The sequence below is a fragment of the Leptopilina heterotoma genome, unplaced genomic scaffold (genome assembly GCF_015476425.1).
Source record: "Leptopilina heterotoma isolate Lh14 unplaced genomic scaffold, ASM1547642v1 Lhet_99, whole genome shotgun sequence".
Taxonomy (NCBI): domain Eukaryota; kingdom Metazoa; phylum Arthropoda; class Insecta; order Hymenoptera; family Figitidae; genus Leptopilina; species Leptopilina heterotoma.
The window spans coordinates 1,350,301-1,375,077 of NW_025111206.1; the positions used below are offsets into that span (position 1 = coordinate 1,350,301).

At 20.7% G+C, this 24,777-nt stretch overlaps 2 protein-coding genes across 6 annotated transcripts in view; one reads left to right on the forward strand and one right to left on the reverse strand.

Moving 5' to 3' along the window:
- LOC122512482 (transient receptor potential-gamma protein) overlaps positions 1–19,944 on the reverse strand; it is a 227,031-nt gene extending 207,087 nt beyond the window's left edge. For both annotated transcript variants that reach the window (XM_043628339.1, XM_043628332.1), the window contains exon 1: positions 19,482–19,944. The gene's annotated coding sequence lies outside the window, so the exon portion shown is untranslated. The remainder of the gene's footprint in view (positions 1–19,481) is intronic.
- LOC122512484 (tetraspanin-9) lies at positions 498–24,500 on the forward strand. 4 transcript variants are annotated; one of them, XM_043628343.1, is made up of 6 exons: positions 498–631; positions 15,493–15,571; positions 16,364–16,473; positions 20,389–20,580; positions 20,710–20,892; positions 23,772–24,500. In XM_043628343.1, exons 3-6 carry the CDS (start codon positions 16,411–16,413, stop codon positions 24,105–24,107), a joined length of 774 nt encoding a protein of 257 aa, XP_043484278.1. In that variant the 5' UTR covers positions 498–631; positions 15,493–15,571; positions 16,364–16,410; the 3' UTR covers positions 24,108–24,500. The 4 variants fall into 4 exon arrangements, with proteins under 4 accessions (XP_043484278.1, XP_043484281.1, XP_043484280.1 ...); XM_043628346.1 differs by lacking the exon at positions 498–631 and adding an exon at positions 10,935–11,068; XM_043628345.1 differs by lacking the exon at positions 498–631 and adding an exon at positions 11,157–11,220.
- Positions 24,501–24,777: the final 277 nt, after the last annotated feature.

Sequence of the window (24,777 nt, forward strand, 5' to 3'; positions counted from 1 at the left end):
GTTTTCTGACTTTTGAATTTTTTTTTTAATGAAACAGTAAATAAACAAATAAACAATTATAATATAAATATAAAAAATAAATATATTAATAAACAAAATGAAAATTTATAATAAATGAATTTAATAAATAAATGAAATTAAAATAAATAAAATAAATATACAATTAAAGTGCGATAAATACAATAAACAAATAACAACAATAAATAAACAAATAAAAAATAATTTTAATTTTAAAATTCGCATAAAAACGAACAAGACAAATTTAACGAACGAAAAAAAGGAATAAATTTAATAATAATTAATAGAAGAAAAAATTAATTTAAAAAAGAAAATTAATAGAAGAAGGAATAAAATTAATATTTGTATAAATATTGGTAAATTGCTATTTATCGTCTGTCAGTAAGGAAAGAATTGAGACTCAAAAAATATTGAGGGAATTCAACAGATGGCGTTCGAATGTTGTCTTATTTTTCTCTATTTTTCGTTGAGCGGTAGATTCTAAAGTTTCAAACTGTTATGAGATTCAGTCGGGTACAACTCTACTTTCTATGAACCTTGTTAACCGTTCAGAAGGAAGGAGCTCTTGACAGCTCTTTCAAAAGGAGTGCACGGTGTTTTTTTTCTCAAATTGGTAAGTGGTTTAAAAAAAAAAAATTACTACTTCACCTGTCTAATTACACCAGTCACTATATTAATTTCTAATTTCCTCATAACGCACAAGAATTCCGTTTACAATCTTTTTCAAAGTAATTTAAAAAAAATCACTCTTTACTTTTACTCCAAAAAAGTGTTAATTCACAAAACTGAATAATTTTTCTTCTTTTAATTTCATTTTAAAATATAATTTTATTTTAAATAATTAATTTTTTAATTATTTAAATTATTTAATTAATTTTTCAATTATTTAATTAATTTCTTAAATAATAATTTCATTTTAAAATACAATTGCAAAAGGGGAAATAGTTTTCTTTTTCAATAATTTCTTTTTCAATAAAATATTTCAGATAAGTTAAATTTCAAAATGAAAAAAATTTGTGTGTGCAATAGAATTAATTAATTATTGCAAAATAATTATTTTATACAATTAAATTAACTAATTATTACTAAATAATTATTTTATACAATTAAATTAATTATTATAAAATAATTACTTTATGCAATTAAATTATTAGAAAATAATTATTTTACATTTTTTTATATTTTTTGTATTAATTATTTTTATTTAATTATTATAAACTATTTATTTTACAGTAATTAAAGAAAGAAAATAAAATTAATAAGGTGGCAAGATTAAATTTAAGTAAAATTTTGTTTAAATCTTTTTGCATTGCATAACTTGTTTGCGGTTCCGATGATTAATAATTTTTTTTTTTTGGTTAATTTTCCATTAGAAGATTTTATAATTCTAATAGATAATTATGCAAATTTTTTTTTGCAACATATTAGCAGGCATGATTCGCGATTATCTACGAATAATGTTCTGTCATTGCAAACAAATCTTTGTTATTTTTACACTGTTATCAAATTACCAAGGTCTGTCATGTTTCTAAATTAAATTTTTTAAAATTATTTTTGCATAAACGATTCTATTCTTTTTATTCAACATTATTGTTTTATTATTTAATTTTCACCTAAATTTATTTTGTTCTTTTTCTCTCAAAATTTATTTTCTTACCTACTTTCTTCCCAAATTAATTTTGTTATTTAATTTCCCTGCAAATTTATTTTATTTAACTTTTTGCAAATTTAGTTTGTTATTTAATTTATCTGTAAATTTACTTTGTTGTTTAATATTTAATATTAATAATTTATATAATAATTATTTAATAATTATTTAATTTCCCTGCAAATTTATTTTATTTAAACTTTTTGCAAATTTAGTTTGTTATTTAATTTATCTGTAAATTTATTTTGTTGTTTAATATTTAATATTAATAATTTATATAATAATTAATAAAAAAATTATTTAACAAAATGAAAATACAATTAAAATTTTTATTCTTTCTAATTAAAAAAAAGCAAAAAATAAATAAATAATAAAATAAATTTGCAAAGGCAAATTTATTTTGTTATTTATTTATTTTTTGCTTTTTTTGCAAATATATTTATTAATTTTGTACTTTGAAAATAAGGAAACATTATAAATAGAAAAATAAATAGAACTGATAAGGAGAAAATTATTTTTGATAGTGGGTTCGCATTTATAATAGATTTACCTTAATTCGCTGACGAGATTTCATTAGTCTTGACGAGATAATTTAGATGCCGACGGAAAGGATTAATTCGTCGACAGCGAATCGCAGTGACGTGACGGCCAAAATCATTACCAGTACTTTACACTCGTAAACAATTGCTTGTTTACACCATTTAACAGAGTAAAATTATCATTCTCTTACCTGCAACAAAAAATAGAACAAAAAATTAATGAAAAAAAAAATTTTTTAATACAATTCTAAACAAAATTCACACTAATTTATTACTAATTTTTTCTAAGCATGGAAAAATTAATAACAAATTGATACAAAGTTTATAAAAATTCCAATTATCATAATATAATAATTATAATAATTTATAATTTAATTTAATCAATTAAATATTTAATTCATATTTATAATAATTATTTAACAAAATAAATTACAATTTTTTTTCTTTCTACTAAAAAAAGCAAATAAATAAAATGAAAAATAAAGGAAACAAAATTTGATTTATTAATTATTTATTCTATGAAATATTATTTTAGTAGCCAATTAAATTGAAAATTCTCGCGAATAATTAATTTTATTTTATTTATAATTTCTAATATAAATTCTCCAAATATTTTTTTATTTGTAGAAACAAATAAATAAATATTTGGAGAACAACAACAAATTAATTTAAAAATTTTATTCGATTTATTTGAAAATCAAAAAAGAGAATTTAGAGAAAAAAATATTTTTCCTATAAAAGAAAAAATAAAGAATTACGGTTAATTTTCTATGCAAATTGTGTTCGTGGGATTTGAATAGAATGTTGTGATAAAAATGGAGAAAGGATTTCGTGTATAAATTGAGAAGCCAACAAGTCGTGTGAAAGATAACTTCTGAGAAACTTTTGGTCCGATGAGCACTAACGCGTATCATGATGACAGGTTTTGGATTGAATTTTATGAGAGCGGAATTTTCACTTTTTAATCAGACGACTATAACTTCTAAACAAATGAAACGTGTAATATTTTAATTAAATTAATTAACCCTCGTACAGTATTTTAATAAATCATGAAAATAATTTAATTTCTAATTTTTTTTTCCACAATTCATTATATTTATTCCTCTTTTTATTTTCAATAAAAAAAAATAATAGGTAATAATAAAATTAAAAAATTAAAATTAAAAAAAAATTTTCCTAAATTCTCAAAACAAAACTTAATGATTTTCCATGTAAAAAATAAAACCGCAGTGTTAATAGAACATAAAAATTTAAATACAGTACAAAATTAAAATTAATTAATCAAAAAAAAAAAAAAAAAAAAGAATTATCGAAAGAGAAAAATAATTTTGAAAAATCTGGATCCATATATTATTATATGGCGTGTGGGCGCATTGTGTTCAATGTTGCGCAAAACGATTGACCGGAATACAAATTGCATAATGATGATAATGAATGAATCTCATAAAAGTCACTGTAAATTTAGATCATACAGATGAGACCTGCATCTTTAATTTTCGCGCAGCATCCACAATTTACGATCAAGGTTGGAGTAGAAAAAAGCGCTTAGAAAATCATCAGCGAGTTTTACTTCCATAAAATACGTGCGAAATTCCCAAATCCGGAAGTGTTTGTAAAATATATTTCTTACATTTTACGAGTCAGTATTAGGCGTAAAAAAACATTTGCTAAATTCTTTGGTACAAAATCCCATTCAACTCTTCCGTATATTAATTATTAACATAAAAATTTTTTTTTTATATTTTTAATTTATTTTCTATTTAAAAAAAAAATTTTTTTTATTTTTAATTTATTTTCTATTTTAAAAAAATCATATATTATTATTTTTTTTTGTGGATTATTATTATTATAATTAAGTCTATAATAAAAAGGCCTAATACACACTTAAAAGCAAACAATTATTATTATTTGTATTATTATTCTAATTATTATTTTTATTGTTTTTTAATTTTGATTTTTTACTCCTGTCTTTAATGTTTTATAACAAATTGTTCTAAAGTTTATTTCTTCTCTCTAAATTTGAATTAGTAAAAATTTTTTAATAATTTGAATTTATGACTGACTTTTTGCTTTTGAATTATTAAATTTACTAATAAATAGTAAATTTACTAATTTTACTAATAAATAGTAAATTTACTAATTTTACTAATAAATAGTAAATTTACTAATTCTACTAATAAATAGTAATTTCCACTAATTTATTAGTAAAATATTACTATTTTAAAAGCAAAAGTCAGCCACTAAATCAAATTTAATAAACATTTTTACTAATTCATATTTACAGAGTATAATAAAAATAATGTTCGCATGTTTAATTTTTTACTCTCATTATTTATAATCAATAAATTATTCCAGACTTTATTTCCAATAAATAATAAACTATAAAAATTGCAGAAGAAAAAAATTTGAAACAATTTTCCTAAAAATTAAAAAAATCTTGACATATTCTCCATTATTTATATAGAAAGTTTTTGACCTTTCCTGAGAGAGTTTTCACTGTCATAATATTGGATTAAATGTGTAAAAGAATGTAATTCGTGATTAGGAGGTTGGAGGCCAAAATACTGCGAGAGCAAAAGGTGGAAGAAATTGACCGTAGAATGTTTCATGAGTTAAGTCTCTCTCCTTTCTCTTTCCTCAAAGATACCTATATAAATAATAATAAATTTTACTTTCATCTTTTATCTTCTCTTATCTCGAAGATTTTTTTTATTCTCAGAGTTTTTTTTTATTCTCAAAAATTTTTTTTTTATTATTCATCGTTTGTATAGAAAAAATATAGTTTTCAAAGAAAAAAAAACGTATTTTTTAAATTATTTTTTTCGTAATTTCAAATTCAATAATTCAATGTAAAATCTGGTAGTAAATTTACTCGAATGGAACAAAATGATTGTTATAAAATAACTTTCGTTTTTTCTCCTCCATTGCTCACCGTTTGTATGATTAGAGAGAAAAAAAAAGAAATGCTCACTGAGGATAAATTTTAATATTGAGAGAAAAGTAAAATTTCTTCAGAAGAAAGAAACAATTTTCTTCTGATTTCATAGTATAAAAATATTTTCATAAATTACCGATATTAATTTTAATTAATTAATATCAACGACGCAAAATTTAATTTAAAGAAGAAATAAATAAATTTCGTTCATTTAAAAGTTTTGAACTTTAGGATCATTAATTTTTTTCTTCGAAAATAAATTATTTGAACTGAATTTTTAATTTGAATCGAACTTAAATTCCAACGTTTTAAAAATACTTAAATTTCTCATTCGGAAAAATTTTTAATTAAAAAAAATTTTTTTCAAAAGGAATCAATTGTAATTTCTTTCTTTTTTTTTAATTTTCCGTTACGTCACGTGGGAAGTAATATCGCACATATGTATATAAATGTGCACGACGTGTGTTATGTGCGCGATTCGATAACCAGGCCGCGTGAACTTTTAAAGGTCTGGACCACACCGATTCTGAATGCATATTAGAGTGGCGAGTTGTGACGTGTGGGGATCATAGATGATTGCAAATTGCCCGCAATTGACAGGAAGTCAAGGGACCGTTTGTACGCCCCCTCGTACACTGTTCATTCAATCTTCCATTATGTCCTCACTGTCTTTTTCAAACAACTCTATAAATCTTTCAAAAAAAAAAAAAAAATTTTTTTTTCTTCTCTTTTATCATAAACCATTTTTTGACATTTCTTTATTTTTTTTTTATTTGAGAAGGAACAGAAATTATATTTAAAAAATAAATTGAGTTGATTATTTAATTATGAAGTTCATTTGTTTATTTCTTCTCTAGAAGGTTTAAAAAAATTGGATTAATTATTTAATTATGTAATTTAACTAGCAACAATTCTAGCTAACTTTTTGCTACCTTTTTTTAAACAAAATTAGTAATTTGAAAAATAATAGAATTTACAAATTTTCTAATTAAAATTTTTGTTGAAAACACTAAAAAAATTCAATTTTGGAGAAATTACAAATAAATGCAGACATTCAATTATTTTCAAAAAAAAAATAAATAAAATTCTTTTTATAAAATTCAACTGTGTTCAAAATTTGAAAAAAATTCTCGTAAAAATCCAAATTATCTTTATAAATAACAAAATTCTTCTCCAAAGTTCAATTATTTTCATAAATGACAAAAAAATTCTTGTCCTAATGTCAATTATTTTCAAACATTTTTCTAATTTCAATGATTTTCAATAAAATTTCCCAAAAAAATTCAATTATTTTAAAAAAATTTTTTTAAAATTGAATGCAAACATTTAATTATTTTCATAAATAATAAAATTCATAAATAAAAATGAAGGAAAATAAAAAAAGTTTCTATTTCTTAATCACAGTTGTTTAACAATTTTCTAATTTTGTTTAGAAGTAAAGAACAAAAATCTGCATAATTTCAATTTGACAAAATATAGTATTTAACAAAATTTTATTTTTTTAATGAAAAGAAGTGAAAAAAACTCTGATGATTTACAGTTTAAAGTTATTTGTTGTTTGCTTTTTTGTTTCTTAACTTTTTTATAATTTTTCGTTTCAAATATTTAAAATTTTAAAATTAATGTATTGAAAATCATCGAATTGTTGCAAAGAATTTTATCAAAAAATTTGATAATAATAGAATTTCTTCAAAGAATTTTATTATTTAGAAAAATATCTGAATCCTCGCGAAGAATTTTATTAAAATTTTAAAAAATCCCAATTAAATTCTTTTGAAGAATTTCTTTTAATTTTTTTTAAACTAATGGAGTTTCTTTAATAATGATTTTAATTGGAAATTTTGAAAGCAATTGAATTTTATGAAGAAGAATTTTATTAAAATTGTATTGAAAATAATTGAATTCTTGCGACGAATTTTACTATTTATCAAAAAATAATTGAATTGTTCCGAAGAATTTATTAAAATTTTAGAAAATAAATAAGTTTTATGTTAATATTTAAAAATTTTAATTCTTTCGAGGAATTCTATTAAAATTGTTTTGAGAAGAATTGAATTTCTGCAAAGGATTTTACTATTTATAAAAATAATTAAATTATTGCAAAAAATTTTTTACTTTTTATAAAAATAATTGAAATGTTTCGAAAAATTTATTAAAACTTTAAAAAATAATTAAATTGTTATGAAGAATTTTATAGAAATATTTAAAAATAATGAAATTTTTTCTAGAAATTCAATTAAAGTTATTTCGAAAATAATTGAATTTCTTTGAAGAATTTTATTAAAATTAAGTATATATTCAAAATAATTTAATTCATCACAAGAATTTTATTATTTTTGGTAAATAATTAAATTCTTTCAATTTTTTTGACGAATATATTTAAAAATTGCTTTGAAAGTAATTCAATTTTTATATAGAATTTTTTAAAAATATTTTGAGAATAATTGAATTATATTTAGAGAATTTGAAATTCTTGTTGAAATTGAATTTTATGGAAATTTTTGAAAATAATTAAATTCTTTCGTGTAATTTTATTTAAATTTGATTAAAAATAATTGAATTCCTACAAAGAATTTTACTATTTATAAAATTAATTGAATTCTTTTGAAGAATTTTACTATTTATAAAAATAATTGAATTTTTTCGAAAGATTTATTAAAATTTAAGAAAAATATTGAATTTTTTCGAAATGTGCTAAAATTTTTTTTAAAGATTTATTAAAATTTTAGAAAAATATTGAATTTTTTCCAAATGTGCAAAAAAATGTTTAAAAAAATCGAATTTTTCCAAGGAATTCAATTAAAATTGTTTTGAAAATCATTGAATTTTTGTAAAGATTTTACTATTTAAAAAAATAATTGAATTGTTTAAAAGGATTTATTAAAATTTTAGAAAATAATGGAATTCTTTTTCCTTATATTGGAAAGTTAATACAAAAAGTACATCGATTTTGTTTGAAAATATCAAAAATAATAACTGCTTCTGGGGTAAAATTAAATGGATACGATTGAGAATTTTGTTACATTTGAAAAGCTTGTTTTGAAAGTTTGTATGCAATAATAATAATAATAATAATAATAATAATAATAATAATAATAATAATAATAAAAATAATAATAATAATAATTAACAAAATGTCTGCATTTCTCGTGAATCACATATAATTAATCATTGGGTAAATTAATATATAGATGATCCGTTGATCTTTACATAAGAGTATTCAGCAAAAGGTCGTGGAAATAAATAATCTAGTAAATTATGACTACCTCTTCGCCCCTCAGGATTTTTTTTATTAAAAATTACTATTACGTAAAAGCTGTGTAAAATTTTGAAACAGTAGAATTATTACTTTTGTATTTTATTTATTTATTATTATTTTTTATTAATAATCAAGAAAATTTTCTCTTGCGCAAAATTATCATTTGTTCTTTTTAGGAATTATTTAAAATTAATTAGAATAGAATAGAAGTTTATATTATTATTTATTTATTTATTTACAAAACAAAATTAAATTATTATTATTTTGAATATTTCAGTATTAACTATTTTTTTTTAGTTTAAAAACAACTAGTTTTTTATTAATAAAATATTTGGGACTTAAGTATTATTAAAAAATTAATATTTTAATTCACTCATATCGTTATTAATTAATAATTGATAATAAAGAAAAAATAAGAAAAACAATAAAATAAACTGACAAATGAAAAAAAAATTTACAATTTTTAGCAAATTAAATATTTATTTTTTTATTTAAGATTATAACGAATATTTTACTTTTTTCAACGATTACCAATTTTTTCTTTACAAATTGCAGACGAATATTTTACTTTTTTCAACAATTACCATTTTTTTCTTAACAAATTTGAAAAAAAAAAATTTAAATGGAAAATTTGACAAGTTTAGTAATGGAAAAAATAAAAAAATGATAAATTTTGTCATTATATTCAAAACAAAATATGGTCGAAACTTACGAACTTCATTACAAATTTGACATGTCAAATTTCTACTAGTTTGGAAAAGAAAAATTTATGAGAGGACATTAGAGACGCGCTAATGGTTTTCCCACCTGACACATTGCTTCTACATTCATGTCAAAAATATTAAGTATACAAAAAACTATAATTACAAATCGATAAAATTTTTATATTAGGATTATTATGCTTTTTTTATTTCTATATTTTTATCAATATTTGTTAATTTTATTTATTCCAATCGTACACATAATTAAATAAGCAAATTAAATATTTATACACTCAATAAATATTCTAATAACAAAATAAATAATATCCGGTTTATTTTTGTAAATATGAAAAATAAATCAATATAGAATAGTATTTATTGATAATGAAATAGAAAAATAGAGCAAAAATTCAAATAGTAAAAAAATAAAAAAAGTTAAAAAGAATAATAAAAAACTAGTTAAAAAAAATAAATAAAAGGAGTAATAAAAAAATGATATAAAAAGAAATAATAAATTGTGAAATAAACCACACAAAGTGTAAAATAAAAATAAAAATAAATATAAAACAGGAAAAATTAATACAAAGAGGATGGAAATAATATATTAATTTAAAAATAATAAAAAAAAGTGAATAAAAATAATAAAAAAAGTGCAAAAACTGAAAAATAATCGTCTTACAATAATATTTTTAATAAAGAAAAAAAAGTGTAAGTAAGGAATAAAATTTTTTAAAATAAAATTCCTCGGTAGTTTTAGAAAGGGTATTTTATTTCAAAACCTCATTCATGGCCGGGAGTCAGGTTTAAATAAAATCCTTTTACACGCTTATTAATTTCACAACTTGACGTTCAACGCCCTTCCTTTTATAAAAGATTTTATTATATATTGAAGCCCATTAAATTATAAATGAACAGTGAATATAATTATAGTCAATTAAATAATTCACACCTACTTCAAAGAGCAAACGACATGCAAAAAAAAAAAAAAATTTATTTAAACACTTCTTTTTACAGAAAATTAAAAAAACTTTATTAATTCGATAAATTCTCTATATACAATACCCTGAAAAAAATATATTTGATCTAAATAACCGATTTGTCTATTATCAAATAGATATTTACTTGAATTAAATAATTTTTATTTAAATCATATTGTATTTGAAATAAACTGAAAATTAATAATTTCAGTATTTGAAGCAAAAATTCAATTCATTAAATTAAAAATCGTTTGATTTAAGGTAAATATTTATTTGATAATAGACAAGTAATCGGTTTTTTTTTATTTGTATTTTATTATTTTTATTTTATTTTATTTCTAAATTTTAATTTTTTTCTATATAATTTTTCTAGACAAAATATCAAGCCCGTTTGGATATAAATAAATAAGTGAAAAAATAGATAAAAATAATAATAAATAAAGATTAAAAATAAACAAATACTAAAAATAACTTTTAAAAAATACAAATAACATTTATTTTAGATTTTTTTTTTTTTTTAAATAGAGACATTTTTTTCAATAGTGGTAATTGACTGATAAGAAGTGATAATATTTTACAATTACGATAAGGCATTCGGTTTGTATACACGGAACGTTAAAGAGGATCAGAAATTCGTGAAACTCTGTCAAGCGCACAACTATAAATGTTCGTGTGCTATCTTTATATATTCAGGAAAAGAAATATAAATGTCTTTTAAATATTTTCACTTTAAAAAAATTGAAATATGTTATCTTATTATTTTTCTAATATCCGTTACAATAGTTTTTCTTAGTTTAAACATTATTCTCGGTTCATTGTATACAAGTTCAGTGATAAATAAATAATTAAATAGAAATAATTTTATTTTATTATTAATTTTATGATTTACTAACTAATTATTTTTTTCTTTTCTTTTTTCACAATGTAAACAATGATAACAAAATTATTATTAGTCGATATCAGTTATAAAGAAAACAACAGGAAAATAAGTGTATGTATTATATAAAGTGTAAAAAAAAAGTGAATTTTCTATTCGGTAATAAAATGTGAAAAATTGTTTACAGTTTTTGAATTTTTACTGATACTAATTGTTTAAACCGTTGGAGGATACATTTTACCCGAGGCCTTTACTGTTATGTTGTAGTAATTACCATTTAATCATATTATAAATTATAGCATTTTATATACTTATTAGCATTATTATTGTTACTAAATTTATTTTTTTAAAGTATTTTTTATTTTTATTTTATTAGTTTTATTACTATTATTTTTATTCCCAAAATTTCGAAAGTCATGACAGTTTAATTGAACGTCAATATTTTTATCCTTCTTTTAACTTGTTTTTTGTAAAGAAAATAATTTTCGTATATTAAAAAAATTAATTCTTTCATATGAAAATGCTTAATTTTAATTATTTTTTTCTTTCGTGCAGTAATTATTATTAAAAACATTTAAACAGAACAAAAATTCGATTCATTTATGTCCGCAAAGTTTTAGAAAAATTTCCCATTATAATTATTTTTTATTGGTATTATTCTTACTATTTTTATTACAATTTTTTATTTTTTATTTATACTTTAATTTTTTACAGTTAATATAATTATTTATTAAATTAATGTATTATTTATTTTATTTAATATTTATTTATTATTTATTTATTTATTATTTGTTTGCTTACATGAATAAACAGGTTTACAAAGTGAAAAAAGTCATTTTCAACGAAAAGAAATGAACGATAATTACTCTAATATTATTTTTATTTTAATATTAAATTTTTTTTCACTAATTATACGCATTTATGCAGAGAGTGAGATGAAAATATATAGTTCATTGATCATCTCAGTTTTTCACCGTTTTAATGATATCTAAGATTAAATTGACCCACATAAGATCCGATTACAGAAAATTACTCCGTTTCACAAAATTGCTTGTCACTAATAATGCTAATTCTCCATTTGCAATATTCTAAACTTGTTAATGTTTTATTAAATATTTTTCGCATTTTTTTAATTTTTATATTCATAGTAACTATAAAAACACGAATTGTTCCACATTTTTGATATATTTTCTTACTTTTTATGCAAATAAAAAAAATAAATATTCAATTAATTTCAAAAATTTTCCTCATTTCAATAATCTCTTTAAACAATTCAATTATTTTTTTAAATAGTAAAATCTTTACAAAAATTCAATGATTTTCAAAACAATTTTAATTGAATTCCTCGGGAAAATTCAATTTTTTAAAAAAAATTTAGCACATTTCGAAAAAATTCAATTTTTTTCTAAAATTATAATAAATCTTTCGAAAAAATTCAATTATTTTTATAAATAGTAAAATTCTTCACAAGAATTCAATTAATTAATTAACTTCAAAAATTTCCAAAAAATTCAATTTCAACAAGAGTTTAAAATTCTCTAAATATAATTCAATTATTCTCAAAATATTTTTAAAAAATTCTATATAAAAATTAAATTACTTTCAATGCAATTTTTAAATATATTCATTAAAAAAATTGAAGGAATTTAATTATTTTCAAAAAATAATAAAATTCTTGTGATGAATTCAATTATTTTGAATATACTTAATTTTAATAAAATTCTCTAAAGAAATTCAATTATTTTCGAAATAACTTTAATTGAATTTCTCGAAAAAATTTCATTATTTTTAAATATTTCTATAAAATTTTATTCTTCATAACAATTTAATTATTTTTTAAAATTTTAATAAATTCTTCGAAACATTTCAATTATTTTTATAAATAGTAAAATGTTTCCCAATAATTTTAAATTATTTATTTATTTATTTATTTTTTTTTATTTATTTTATTTTTATTTTTTTTTAATTTTTAATTTTTTAAAAAAATTTTTTTTTTTAATTTAATTTAATTTTTTTTTTATTTTTTTTTCCTCGAAAGAATTTAAATTTTCAAATATTACCATAAAATTCATTTATTTTCTAAAATTTTAATAAATTCTTCGGAACAATTCAATTATTTTTATAAATAGTAAAATTCGTCGCAAGAATTTAATTATTTTCAATACAATTTTAATAAAATTCTTCTTCATAAAATTCAATTGCTTTCAAAATTTTCAATTAAAATTATCAAAGAAAGTCCATTAGTCAAAAAAAATTAAAAGAAATTCTTCAAAAGAATTTAATTGAGATTTTTAAAAACTTTAATAAAACTCTTCACGAGGATTCAGTTATTTTTCTAAATAATAAAATTTTTTGAAGAAATTCTATTATTATCAAATTTTTTTGATAAAATTCTTTGCAACAATTCGATGATTTTCAATACATTAATTTTAAAATTGAAAATATTTGAAAAGAAATATTATAAAAAAGTTAAGAAACAAAAAAGCAAACAACAACTATAACTTGAAAGTGCGAACATATTACCGGAACATGTACTTTATTATTATTAATTAATGTTATAATTATTTTTATTTTATAATTAATTCAAAATTGTAATGACAAATAGAAATCATCAGAATTTCTTTCACTTCTTTTCATTAAAAGACTAAAATTTTGTTAAATTTTATGATTTATCAAATTGAAATTATGCAGATTTTTGTTCTTTACTTCGAAACAAAATTAGAAAATTGTTATTAAATTGAAAATCATTGAAATTAGAAAAATGCATTTTATTTTTGAAAATAATTGAAATTAGGACAAGATATTTTTTGACATTTATTAAAATAATTGAACTTTGAAGAAGAATTTTATTTATTTTTTTTTTTTTTGAAAATAATTGAATTTCTGCAATTAGTTGTAATTGCTCCAAAATTGAATTTTCGACTATTGAAATTCCATTTGATTGATATAATGATTGAATAAATAAATAAATTTTATTCCACTTTTCATTTCATTTATTTAATTCCTATTTTTTAGTAGAGAGAATAAAAAAAAAATTTCTTGAGATTTCGCATTCGAAGATTCTCTTTTCAAAGAAATAAAAAAAAGACAAAAAAAAAAAAAGAATCGAAACGAATTGAATGCTTGATGAAGAAATGAGAGTTGAAATTCAAAGGAATGTGCCTGTCAACTGTTGTCTAGATCTGATTCCTCCTTCGCCCTTTGAGAGTACTTACATATAGACGTGTTCGTAATACATAATACAGTGTAGGTGAAAAGACCGGGACTGTGAGTGCGATGTCCCGTTAGGGGACCTAGAAGACCCACAAAGCTGACGGTCATCCACTCAGCACTCTCAGTACTTCAAAACAGATTCTCGTGTCGCGTAACTCGTGCATGGATATCGCTGCCTATGACGCTCTTTCGCTACCGTTCTTCAACAACATCATTTTACTACCGATTTCGCTGGGTAAAAATAAAGATACGAAAAAGAAAAATTTATCCGAACCGTGCGCGCTTTCATTTTACCGGCAAAAAAAACGAAAGGAAAGGGGAAATTTCGAAAATTACCCTTTTCAATTAAATTCTAATCAGTTTTTTAGTATTTTCTGTTTTCTTAATTTATTTTTAGTATTTTATTGTTTTATTATTTTATTTTTCTTATTTTATTGTTTTCTTATTTTATTTTTAGTATTCTATTGTTTTATTATTTTAATTTTATTATGTTATTGTGTTTTTTATATTATTGTATTTTTTTTAAAATTATTTTCGCCAGTTTCTTTAAGCGAATTTAATTATTTATTTACATTTATTTTCTGAATATTTTTGGGGGAATTAAAATTTTTTTGCAGGGAAAATTTAATTTTAAATTCAAATTTTGTTTTAGAAATAGATTTTTCCAGTTTCTTTAAGCGAATTTTATTATTTATTTACATTTCTTTTCTGAATATTTTTGGGGATATTTAAATTTTTTTGAAGGGAAAATTTAATTTTAAATTCAAATTTTATTTTTTAATTTATATAAATATTTTTCTTACTCTATTCTTTACCGCATTTTTTGCGAATTTATTTTTTTTTTTATTTTAAATTCATTAAAACTTAATATTTAATGAATATTAATAATATTTTATAAATTTAATGTTTTAAATATTTAAAATTTACACTCTCTGTCTTTTTCTACGCGAAATTAATTTTTAGCTACAGTCTTTAACTTTCAAACCCATTTTGCGAATATAATAATCATAATTTTTTTTTTAAACGTCAGTTATTAAAAATTGTCTTTTTAGATTTAATTTTAATCATATTTAAAATTTTTAAAAATATTTTTAAAAATATTTTTTAAAAAAATTATTGAAATAAACAAGTTTACCAAAAAAAATTCCTCTTTGCCATGGTAAAGAGGAATTTTTTTTTTGGTAAATTTTTTCAAGAAAACTCTTGATTTGCGGATAGATTTTTTTAGTTAAATTTCTTTTCCCTTTTTTAAAAGTAGAATTTGCTAATTTTCATTTTATTGCAATGTTGTATATTATAAAGTTGTATTTATTCCTTTTTAATAGAGATGCAAAAACAAGGTGTAGAACTACGCGTGTTCGACATGAATCGCATTCAGTTATTACACTTCGCCTGAGGCCTGATGTGAGTAAAACGTGTGTTTACACATATATACCTATATATATTCGTGATACAGAAAAGTGATTTTCATTCAAGTTTTGCATTCACTTTGAAATTTTATTGATATCTTCATAGAGCACGCGATGATGAGTATTTTTTTTAAAATCAATCATTTGCTTATTTCCGTCCAATTTTTATGTGAATTAAGTACTTAATCATTTAATTTTACATTTTTAAACTAAATTTTCTCCATTTTCTCCATTTTTATTATTTTATTTTCGTTATTTTTTACTGTCCATTGTTTTTTTTATTATATTTAATTATTTTCTTTCATTATCAAAAATCTGAAATAAAATTGTGATTTGAAAAATTCAAAAATATTTAATTATAATTTTAATTGTTCTTGTTTCATTATCGACCTGTTGCTAATTATACTAATATCTTTAATTACTGTTTCATTCAAACATTATTAATTAAATAGTAATTATTTTCTATCAATTAATATTATGATTTCAATATAAACGAATTTAATTTAAATTAAAGACAGAAAGAAATTTAATTATTAATAAAATTTTTAATTACATTTATTTATAAATATTTATAACATTTATAAATATTTATAAATAAAATATAAACTTTGTATTTTATAAAAGTTATATAGTTTTTTAAATTTTAATTAAAAATATTTTTCCCAAAAAAACGATCGATTTCTAATTATTTAATATCTATTTTAATTATTATAGACAGATACATTTTTTTTATATTTTATTTAAACATATTTATTTATGGAATTTAATGAAAATTTATTTTTTTTAGAAAAAATCGGTAGCATTGCCTCCTTGGAAACCCCATAAAAATTTGACATGGGTCGCACGGGGTACACATGCATCAGACACGTTTTCTGTTCACTTAACGTTTTGATATGGGTAAGTAAAATATTTTTTATGCCCCACGGTCACATTAAAAATTAATTTACTTAAAAAGAAAAGCCACCCTTCGAGAATTTTTTTTTCAAATTTAATTTGACATTTTATGATTAATCCCCTAATGTTATTTATTTTCAATTTTGCTTCCTCAATTTTTTTCTAATTAGCGATAAAAATTTTTTTTAATTCTTATCGACTATAAAAATACAAAATAACAATAATATTAGGAATAATAAATAAAACTAATAAACAGTAAAAATAATAGTAATAATAAAATAATAATAAAATAATAATAAAATAATAGTAAAAAGTAATAAAAGAAATTATTGAATAAATCTTTATCTTCGGAGTTGATTTTATAACAGAAAAAATTATTTATCGTCGAATATATTTTTAGTCAAATTAAAATAAAGAATAGTAGAAGCAGTAACAATAATAAAAATAATAATAAAAATACTATAATAATAATAGTAATAATATTAATATGAGTAATTCTCCAACAATATTATTTTTTAATTTAAAAAAAAATTGTGAAATAAAATGGTTTAAAAATAGTTTAATTTCTCCATTCGGGAACGCCAAGGTCATCACTAGGTGGCGTGGAATCTGGTTTTGTCAATCTAACTGCCATCTAGCGGTGACCTTGGCGTTCGCAGGTGGAGAATAGCGTCTCCATATTAAATCTCAAAATATTCTTCGAAAAATTCGTAATTCTTTAATTATTTATAATCAGACATTGTGAATAATTAAATTTATACGTTTTATTTATTCGATACTTAATTATCAATACTCAATACTAATTAATTAATAATAAAAATAAATTTTTTTCTTCTTATCTACACTGGAGATATATAATTTTATTTTTTTCTTGGAAAATTGTAATTAAATGTAATTACGAATGTAAAAAATTAAAAATTTCAGGAGAAATTAGAAAGTATTAAGTAGAATTTCCTCGAAAAAAAATATTATTTATGGAACATGTTTTGTACTAAAACAATACATATTTATTGTTTAATATACCATCTCCCACGCTTAATTTCCTTATTATTTCAAATTTTATATACCTTAGTTGGAAAATAAGACGCGAATTAGATAATTTATATCCACTATAATAATAAGAAAACGCCTTCTCAATATGGCAAATGAACAATCAAGATTGTCAACACAGTTGCAGATTCCATTGCAATTTCTACACGCTTAAATAGTCATACCACTTGAAATCGTCTTCCGTTCTGAATAAAAGGCCTTTAAATCGGGCATTGAACCATGTTCTATGATCCATATGATTGTACCCAACATGCAAACATTAAATTTTTTTTATCAACTGTAAAATTTACTATTTATTTTCTATTTATTCATAGAGAGAACTTCAATTTTTTTTCTATTTTTTCATAGAGAGAAATACAGTTTTTTCCCCAGTTTTTTTTCCAGTTTTTTCATAGGGAAAAATTCAGTTATTTTCTATTTATTTATAGAGAAAAATGTAATTTTTTCGGGAGGGAAAAAATCCACTCTACTCTCTGTAATAATTGTTGTAAATTTTACTATACTAGTGTGTATTTTTTTTAAGTTTTTTTAAAGTTTTTTTTTCAAAATATTTCTTCTTTTGTTTTCTTTTACTAAAAATAAATATCTTAATTCTAAAATTAAGTGACACAGTTCTAATATTTTTTCACATGTATACTTATTCATCATCGTGATTATCTTTTAAGTATCTCGCGCATAAAGTGTCGGGACATTCATCACTCTTGTGGTTTTGAAAGTGTAAAAAAAGTTTCTTAACTTGGAAGCGTAATGATCATGAGATTAATCTTATTAATTGCATCTTTATATGCTTAAAGAGATGAAAAAAATACTCCCGTTTCAAGTATATATAAAATGACAAATTACGTGAATTTTATTTTCTAAATATGTAATATTGTCTACATTTTTTTCACAGAAAAAAAAAATTAGCCCAAACTTTCTATTTGTTAGCAGATTTTTTTATTTTTAAATTTTCCATTTTTTTAATTTCAAATTCTTTGTGCCTTGAATTTTCTTTTTTTAAACAAAATATTATTTTAAAATGAAATTAAAATAAATGAATAACAAATAAATAAATTCTTAATATAATAAGTAAATAAATAAATAAATAAATATAATAATAAATAAATGAAAATAAAAAGAAAACGGAGAAAATACCAATAAATAAATTATTTAAATATTTATGTAAATAAAAAATAAAAACCAAAATACAACAAAATACAGAAAAAGCGAAAACAAAAAAATTTTTTCAAGGAAAAAAATTACAAAAACCGAAATTTACTACAACTCTCTTAACAACTTTATTAATTTCCTCAATTTTGGTGAAACTTCTTTCTTCTTTTTTTCCGCAATTTTAGAATTGACAGACAAATAATTAACAGAGAGAAAGGTGTAAGAAACGGAAGGCCGCGTTGTTAACGGAATAGTGTTAAATTTTCTTTTTGAAACAATAAATACAGTTTCCCGTACAGGAATGTATAAAATAATTATTTTTGAAGTTTGTCACAAATTATATAAATTCTTTTTTGGTAAAATAATTTTATTCTTATTATTAAATAAATTTATTTCTACGTAAGTAAATGTTTAATTTTAATTTTGTTTTTACTTTTTTATAGTATTTTTTTCAAAAATATTTAAAGAGAAGAAAAATTTCGTTCATTTCATGGTTCAATAAAGTCCGGAAATTATTAATTTCAAATAAGTATTTTAAATACTAAAATTAAATATTAATTATTTTATTATTAAATAATTTTATTTTAGTTATTTTATTTGTTTATTATGATATATTATTACTATTATAAATAATTAAAAAATAATAGTATAATAAATAATATTAATTAAAGATGGAAAATTGGTTTATCTGACAATTATTTAGTTAATTAATTTAATTGATTATTTGATCAATTAGTATATAGTAAAATAAATAATTAATCCAACTACTATTATTATTTTTATTAATATTTGAAAATTAATATTGTAAATACCTTAAAATTGTTGATTCTTCGTCCGCTCTCTCCAACCTGCAACGTTGTCTCTTCACTGACGCTGATGATGTTGATGATAAAGATGATCTCCCTGCAGCGTAGCACTCAAAAAATCACTTTATTGTAAAAAAAACTTTTTTTTTGATTTATCGTTAACACGATTTTAAAGAAATTTTCGAATACTCCCGAATGACTATTAAAAACTAAAAAAAGATACTCATTATATTTTTAAATCGATCGCGGTTTGAAAATAATTCGAGCACTCCCGGAATGAAAAGTAGATGAGAAAACTATTTTTAAGAAAAAAAAAACATGTTTCAAAACGATTCTCGACGTCATTCACTTTATTCACTGCAAAAGAAAAAAAAAGAAATTATAAAAATTAAGTTAAATTACTTTAAACGTATGCGTATAAAAATTTTTCAAAGAACTTCCCACGTGGCCGCAAGAAATTTTGTGCACGCAAGGCTATTAAAATTTTTGCAGGTCTGAACATGTTACAGAGCGTTGTGAGTTTAGAATTTAGGGAGAATTTTCAGTACAATTTTATTACTGCAATTTAGAAATTTGAGTGGGGATTTTGAATCGACTATAAACCCTTTGTTCGATTGGCTCAATATAAACAGAGTTTTGATTTAATGATTTATTACTCTCAGGTAATAACAGTAACAACTGACCTTGATTCGAACTTTTTCAAATTACAAATTACAAATTACAAAAATCAACATACCTAATATAATTACTAAAATTATTTCTGTAGTAAATTAACAATCAACTTGTTTAACAATTTAAAATCACTTCTATGATTTTTAGTTAAAAATAAATTAAATTATTACTATTAAAGGAAATTATAAATTTTCAAAATGGTTAATGCAAATAATTATAATTAAAAAACAATACCTTTCAGTTGTGTGCCTGCGGAATTTTGGGCGCCGGCCTTTGGCTACGATTGGCTTATTCTGGATACACGACTCTTGTACCGCAATACAGTTTTGCATCGGCTGATTCATTTCTTCTTGCTGCCGGCTGTCTCACCTTCATTGTTGCTTTCTTCGGATGCTGCGGCGCTTGGTTCCAATCAAGATGCATGTTAATCACAGTGAGTGTTTATATACTTCATTAAGAAAAATCGAAATAAAGTTTATACACTCTTCTAAAATTGAAAGAAAGTTTACTCTCTTCTAAAATCGAAAGAAAGTTTATAACCGTACCCTTCTTTTTATTTTAGTATTTCAGTTTGGTAATTCTTGTCTTTTTGGCTGAATTCATGCTCGGAACGCTTGCATTCATATTTAAGGATTACGTGACTAATAGTTTGCGAGAGGAATTATTGTTTGGTATCGAGAAGCATTACAACATCACGAGAGAACCCGGTACTTTGCCTGCCGTTTGGGATCACATTCATTCAGAGGTAATAATATTCTTTATAAAAATAAAATATTCCCCATTGAAAATACTTTAAATTGAAATGCTATTGAGAAAGGATGAGAAGAAAGAAAAAAAAACTCTCCTCTTCTTCTTCTTCTTAAATGACTTTAGGCACTGCCAACAATCAGAACAACAGAAAAAAGTTCTTTTCTTTTAAAATCTTGATTTTAAACAATTTCTTCTGAATTAAAATTTTTGTTTGCTGAGGAAATTCCATCCACTTGATGGTAGATCACCACATACTTTTCCAATAATAGAATTATAAAACATGATAACGACTGATAACCATATAACTTGGTCCAATAATGGACTCCAACCATTCCAAACGGATACACGGGGAAAAAAAATTTAGCAAATTCGTCTTTCGACGAATTTTAATAAAATTTTTAAGAGTAATTACATTTTTCGAAAACTTCGATTAAAATTGTATTAAAAATAATTGAAATTCTACGATGAGTTCTATTAATTGGGAAACTAATTGAATCTCTAAAAAGAATTTTATTATTTATGCAAATAATTGAATCTCTATAGGAATAATTTTATTATTTTTAAACAATTTTTAATTTTTACGAAAAATATTAGTAGTCTTGAAAATAATTAAATTTCTGCAATAATTTCTAACTTTTCCAAAATTAATTATCTTCTTCGTGCTTTTGTAACTAAAATTCTTCTATAAATGCATTATTTTTAATAATTTTTCAAAACAATTCTTTGAGTATTTTCAAATTCATTTCTTTAGAATTGAAATTTTACGAAATTTCAATTATTCGGAAATCCTTCAGATAAATATTTAGAAAATAAAAACTTGAAATAATTTTTTAAAAAATCAATTAAAATTTGTCAAAAAAAAATTAATTCTACATAATTGTATAAAAGTTAAAAGAATGAAAAATTTAAATTTTCAAAGATTTCAATTTAAAACCTTTCTAAAAATTCAATTATTTCTATAAATTCACGCTATACTTTTAATATTCAATTAATATTTGAAATTTTATCTGAAATTCATTTTTATGAAATGAAAATCAAATTTTATTAGAAAATTCTACGAGAATTTAATTATTTAAATACAAAAATAAATAGTTTTTTGAACAATTTAATATTTTTTAAAATTCAATTCCCATAAAGAATTTTATCAGCAAATTTTTAAATAATTGAATTTTTTTGACGAATTTTAATAAAAATTTTAAGAATAATAACATTTTTCGAGGAATTCGATTAAAATTGTATTAAAAATAATTGAAATTCTGCAATCAGTTTTATTATTTATGAAAATAATTGAATCCCTGTAAAAATTTTATTATTTATTATGCATTTTTAAATAAATTTTTTTTTTAAATTCTACTAGAATTCAATTATTTAAATACAACAAAAAAGACAATTTATTGAATAATTGCATGTTTCTTAAAATTGAATTCTCATAAAGAATTTTATCAGCCAAGTTTTCAATAATTGAATTATTTTGACGAGCTTTAATAAAATTTTTAAGAATATCTACATTTTTCGAGGAATTCATTTAAAGTTATTGTGATTAAAAATAATTAAAATCCTACGATAAATTTGATTAGTTATGAAAATAATTGAATTTTTGTAACGAATTTTATTAAAATTTAAAAAAAATAATTAAATTCCTGTAAAAATTGTATTATTTATGAAAATAATTGAAATATTTTGACGAATTTTAATAAAAATTTTAAGAATAATATCATTTTTCGAGCAATTAGATTAAAATTGTATTAAAAATAATTGAAATTCTGCAGTGAGTTTTATTATTCATGAAAATAATTGAATTTCTAAAAAGAATTTTATTATTTAAGAAAATAATTGAATCCCTGTAAAAATTTTATTATTTAGGAAAATAATTGAATGATTGCGAAGAAATTTATAAAAAATTTGTAAATAATTGAATTCCTGGGAAATTTTTATTATTTTATGAAAGTAATCAAATAATTGCGTAGAATTTTATTCAATTTTTTTTAATAATTGAATTTTTTGGAAAATTTTATGAAAATAATAGATAGATATTAAAAATCATTGAATTGAGGACAATTTTTGAAAGTAATTGAAAATTTGCCAAGAATTTTATTAAAGTTTTGGAAAATAATTTAATTTCGAAGAAGAATTTAATTTTATTTCTAAAAATAATTTAAATTTTGGCGAGAATTTAAAAAAAAATTTTTGAACATAATTGAATTTCTGCGAAGAATTTTATTACTTTTTGAAAATAATTGAATTTCTTCAATCATTTGTATAATTTCTTTAAAATTCTCCAAATGATATCGTACAATTTACATTCTTTTCGTTTTTTCTCAATCAAATTACGGATTTTACGGACCCTTTAAAAAAAAATAATAATAATTTTTACGGACCCTTTTTCAAAAAAAAAAAAAATTATTTTTACGGACTTCAAGCAAATTTACGGACATTTATGGGATTTACGGACCTAGTTCGAGCCCTGAATAAATAATTATAATGAATTCTTAAATTTTAAAGTTTACATAGATTTGTCCAAGTCTTGGAATATCAACCTTAGAGATTGATTAATTTTTCTTTAAATTCCTAATACAATTTTAATGAAGATTTTGGAAAATTTAAGCAATTAAATATTTTAAATTAAATTAAAATAAAAAATTTTTAACAAAAATGAATAATTTGTGAGTTGTAAAATTAATATTAAATTTTTAGATAATTAGTAATAGTACCTAAGAAATATTAAGTAATAAGTAATTAGTAATATAGGTACTTACTAATAGTAAAAATTTTCTGTCCCGTTTATAGTCGTAAATAAATAATAAAATTAATAAAATATATTTTAAAAGGATACAAAGAAGACGAGATTGAAAATATTTTTTCTCTTTTTCACAGTTTCATTGTTGTGGAGTTCGTGACTATACGGATTGGTATCAGATCAGTGCATGGCCAACAGAAGATCGTGTTCCTGATTCCTGTTGCATTCATCGTGAAAGATATTGCGGTCGTCTTGATCCTGAGGGAAGAAATAAAGAATTATGGTATAAAGAAGGTTGCTCATCGGCTATTCAAATGTGGCTCGTTACTCGTTTACATGTAGTTGGCACTGTTGGTCTTGTTGTTGGTTTTCTTCAACTTTTCGGCCTATTAACCAGTATGATTCTATTTTGCACTGTTAAACAAAAACGCTCGTCTCACACTTACAAAAGTTATGACACCACTATCACTTAATTATTATTATAATAATTTTTTTTCTTTGTTTAAAAAAAAAATTGTTATTTTTTTCTTCGTTTTGCAAAAAAGAATTGCACTAAATTCAACTGTTGGAAACTAAAATACTCAAAAGAGAAAAAATGGACTATTTTTCGATTATTAGTTTTGGAAACGAATTTTTAATTATTGATTTATTTTTTATCGATTTTCGATTTGAGATCTGCAGTTTTTTACCAAAGGTACATTCCTCCGAACGATTTTAATTAGTAGGTGATTATTAACTATTACCGTAATTATTAAATTCTACAGTAATAATTATTACAAAAATAATAAATACAGAAAAAATTAGTATAGTAATTATTAATTACAATAATAACAATAATTATTATTACATACTAATCAATTTATTAATTCCTACAGTAATTATTAATTATTACTGTATTTATTGATTACAACAGTAATTTTTTTATTATTACTGGATTTCTTAATTCTTGTAGTAATTATTAAATACTATTGCAATAAATAATAATTTTAATAATTATTATTCTATTTATTAATTACGGAAGTAATTATTAATAATTACAGTAATAAATAATTATTGTAATAATTATTACTGTATTTATTAATTCCTACAGTAATTATTACTGTAATAATTAATTACCTTAGGAATTATGAATTATTATTGTAA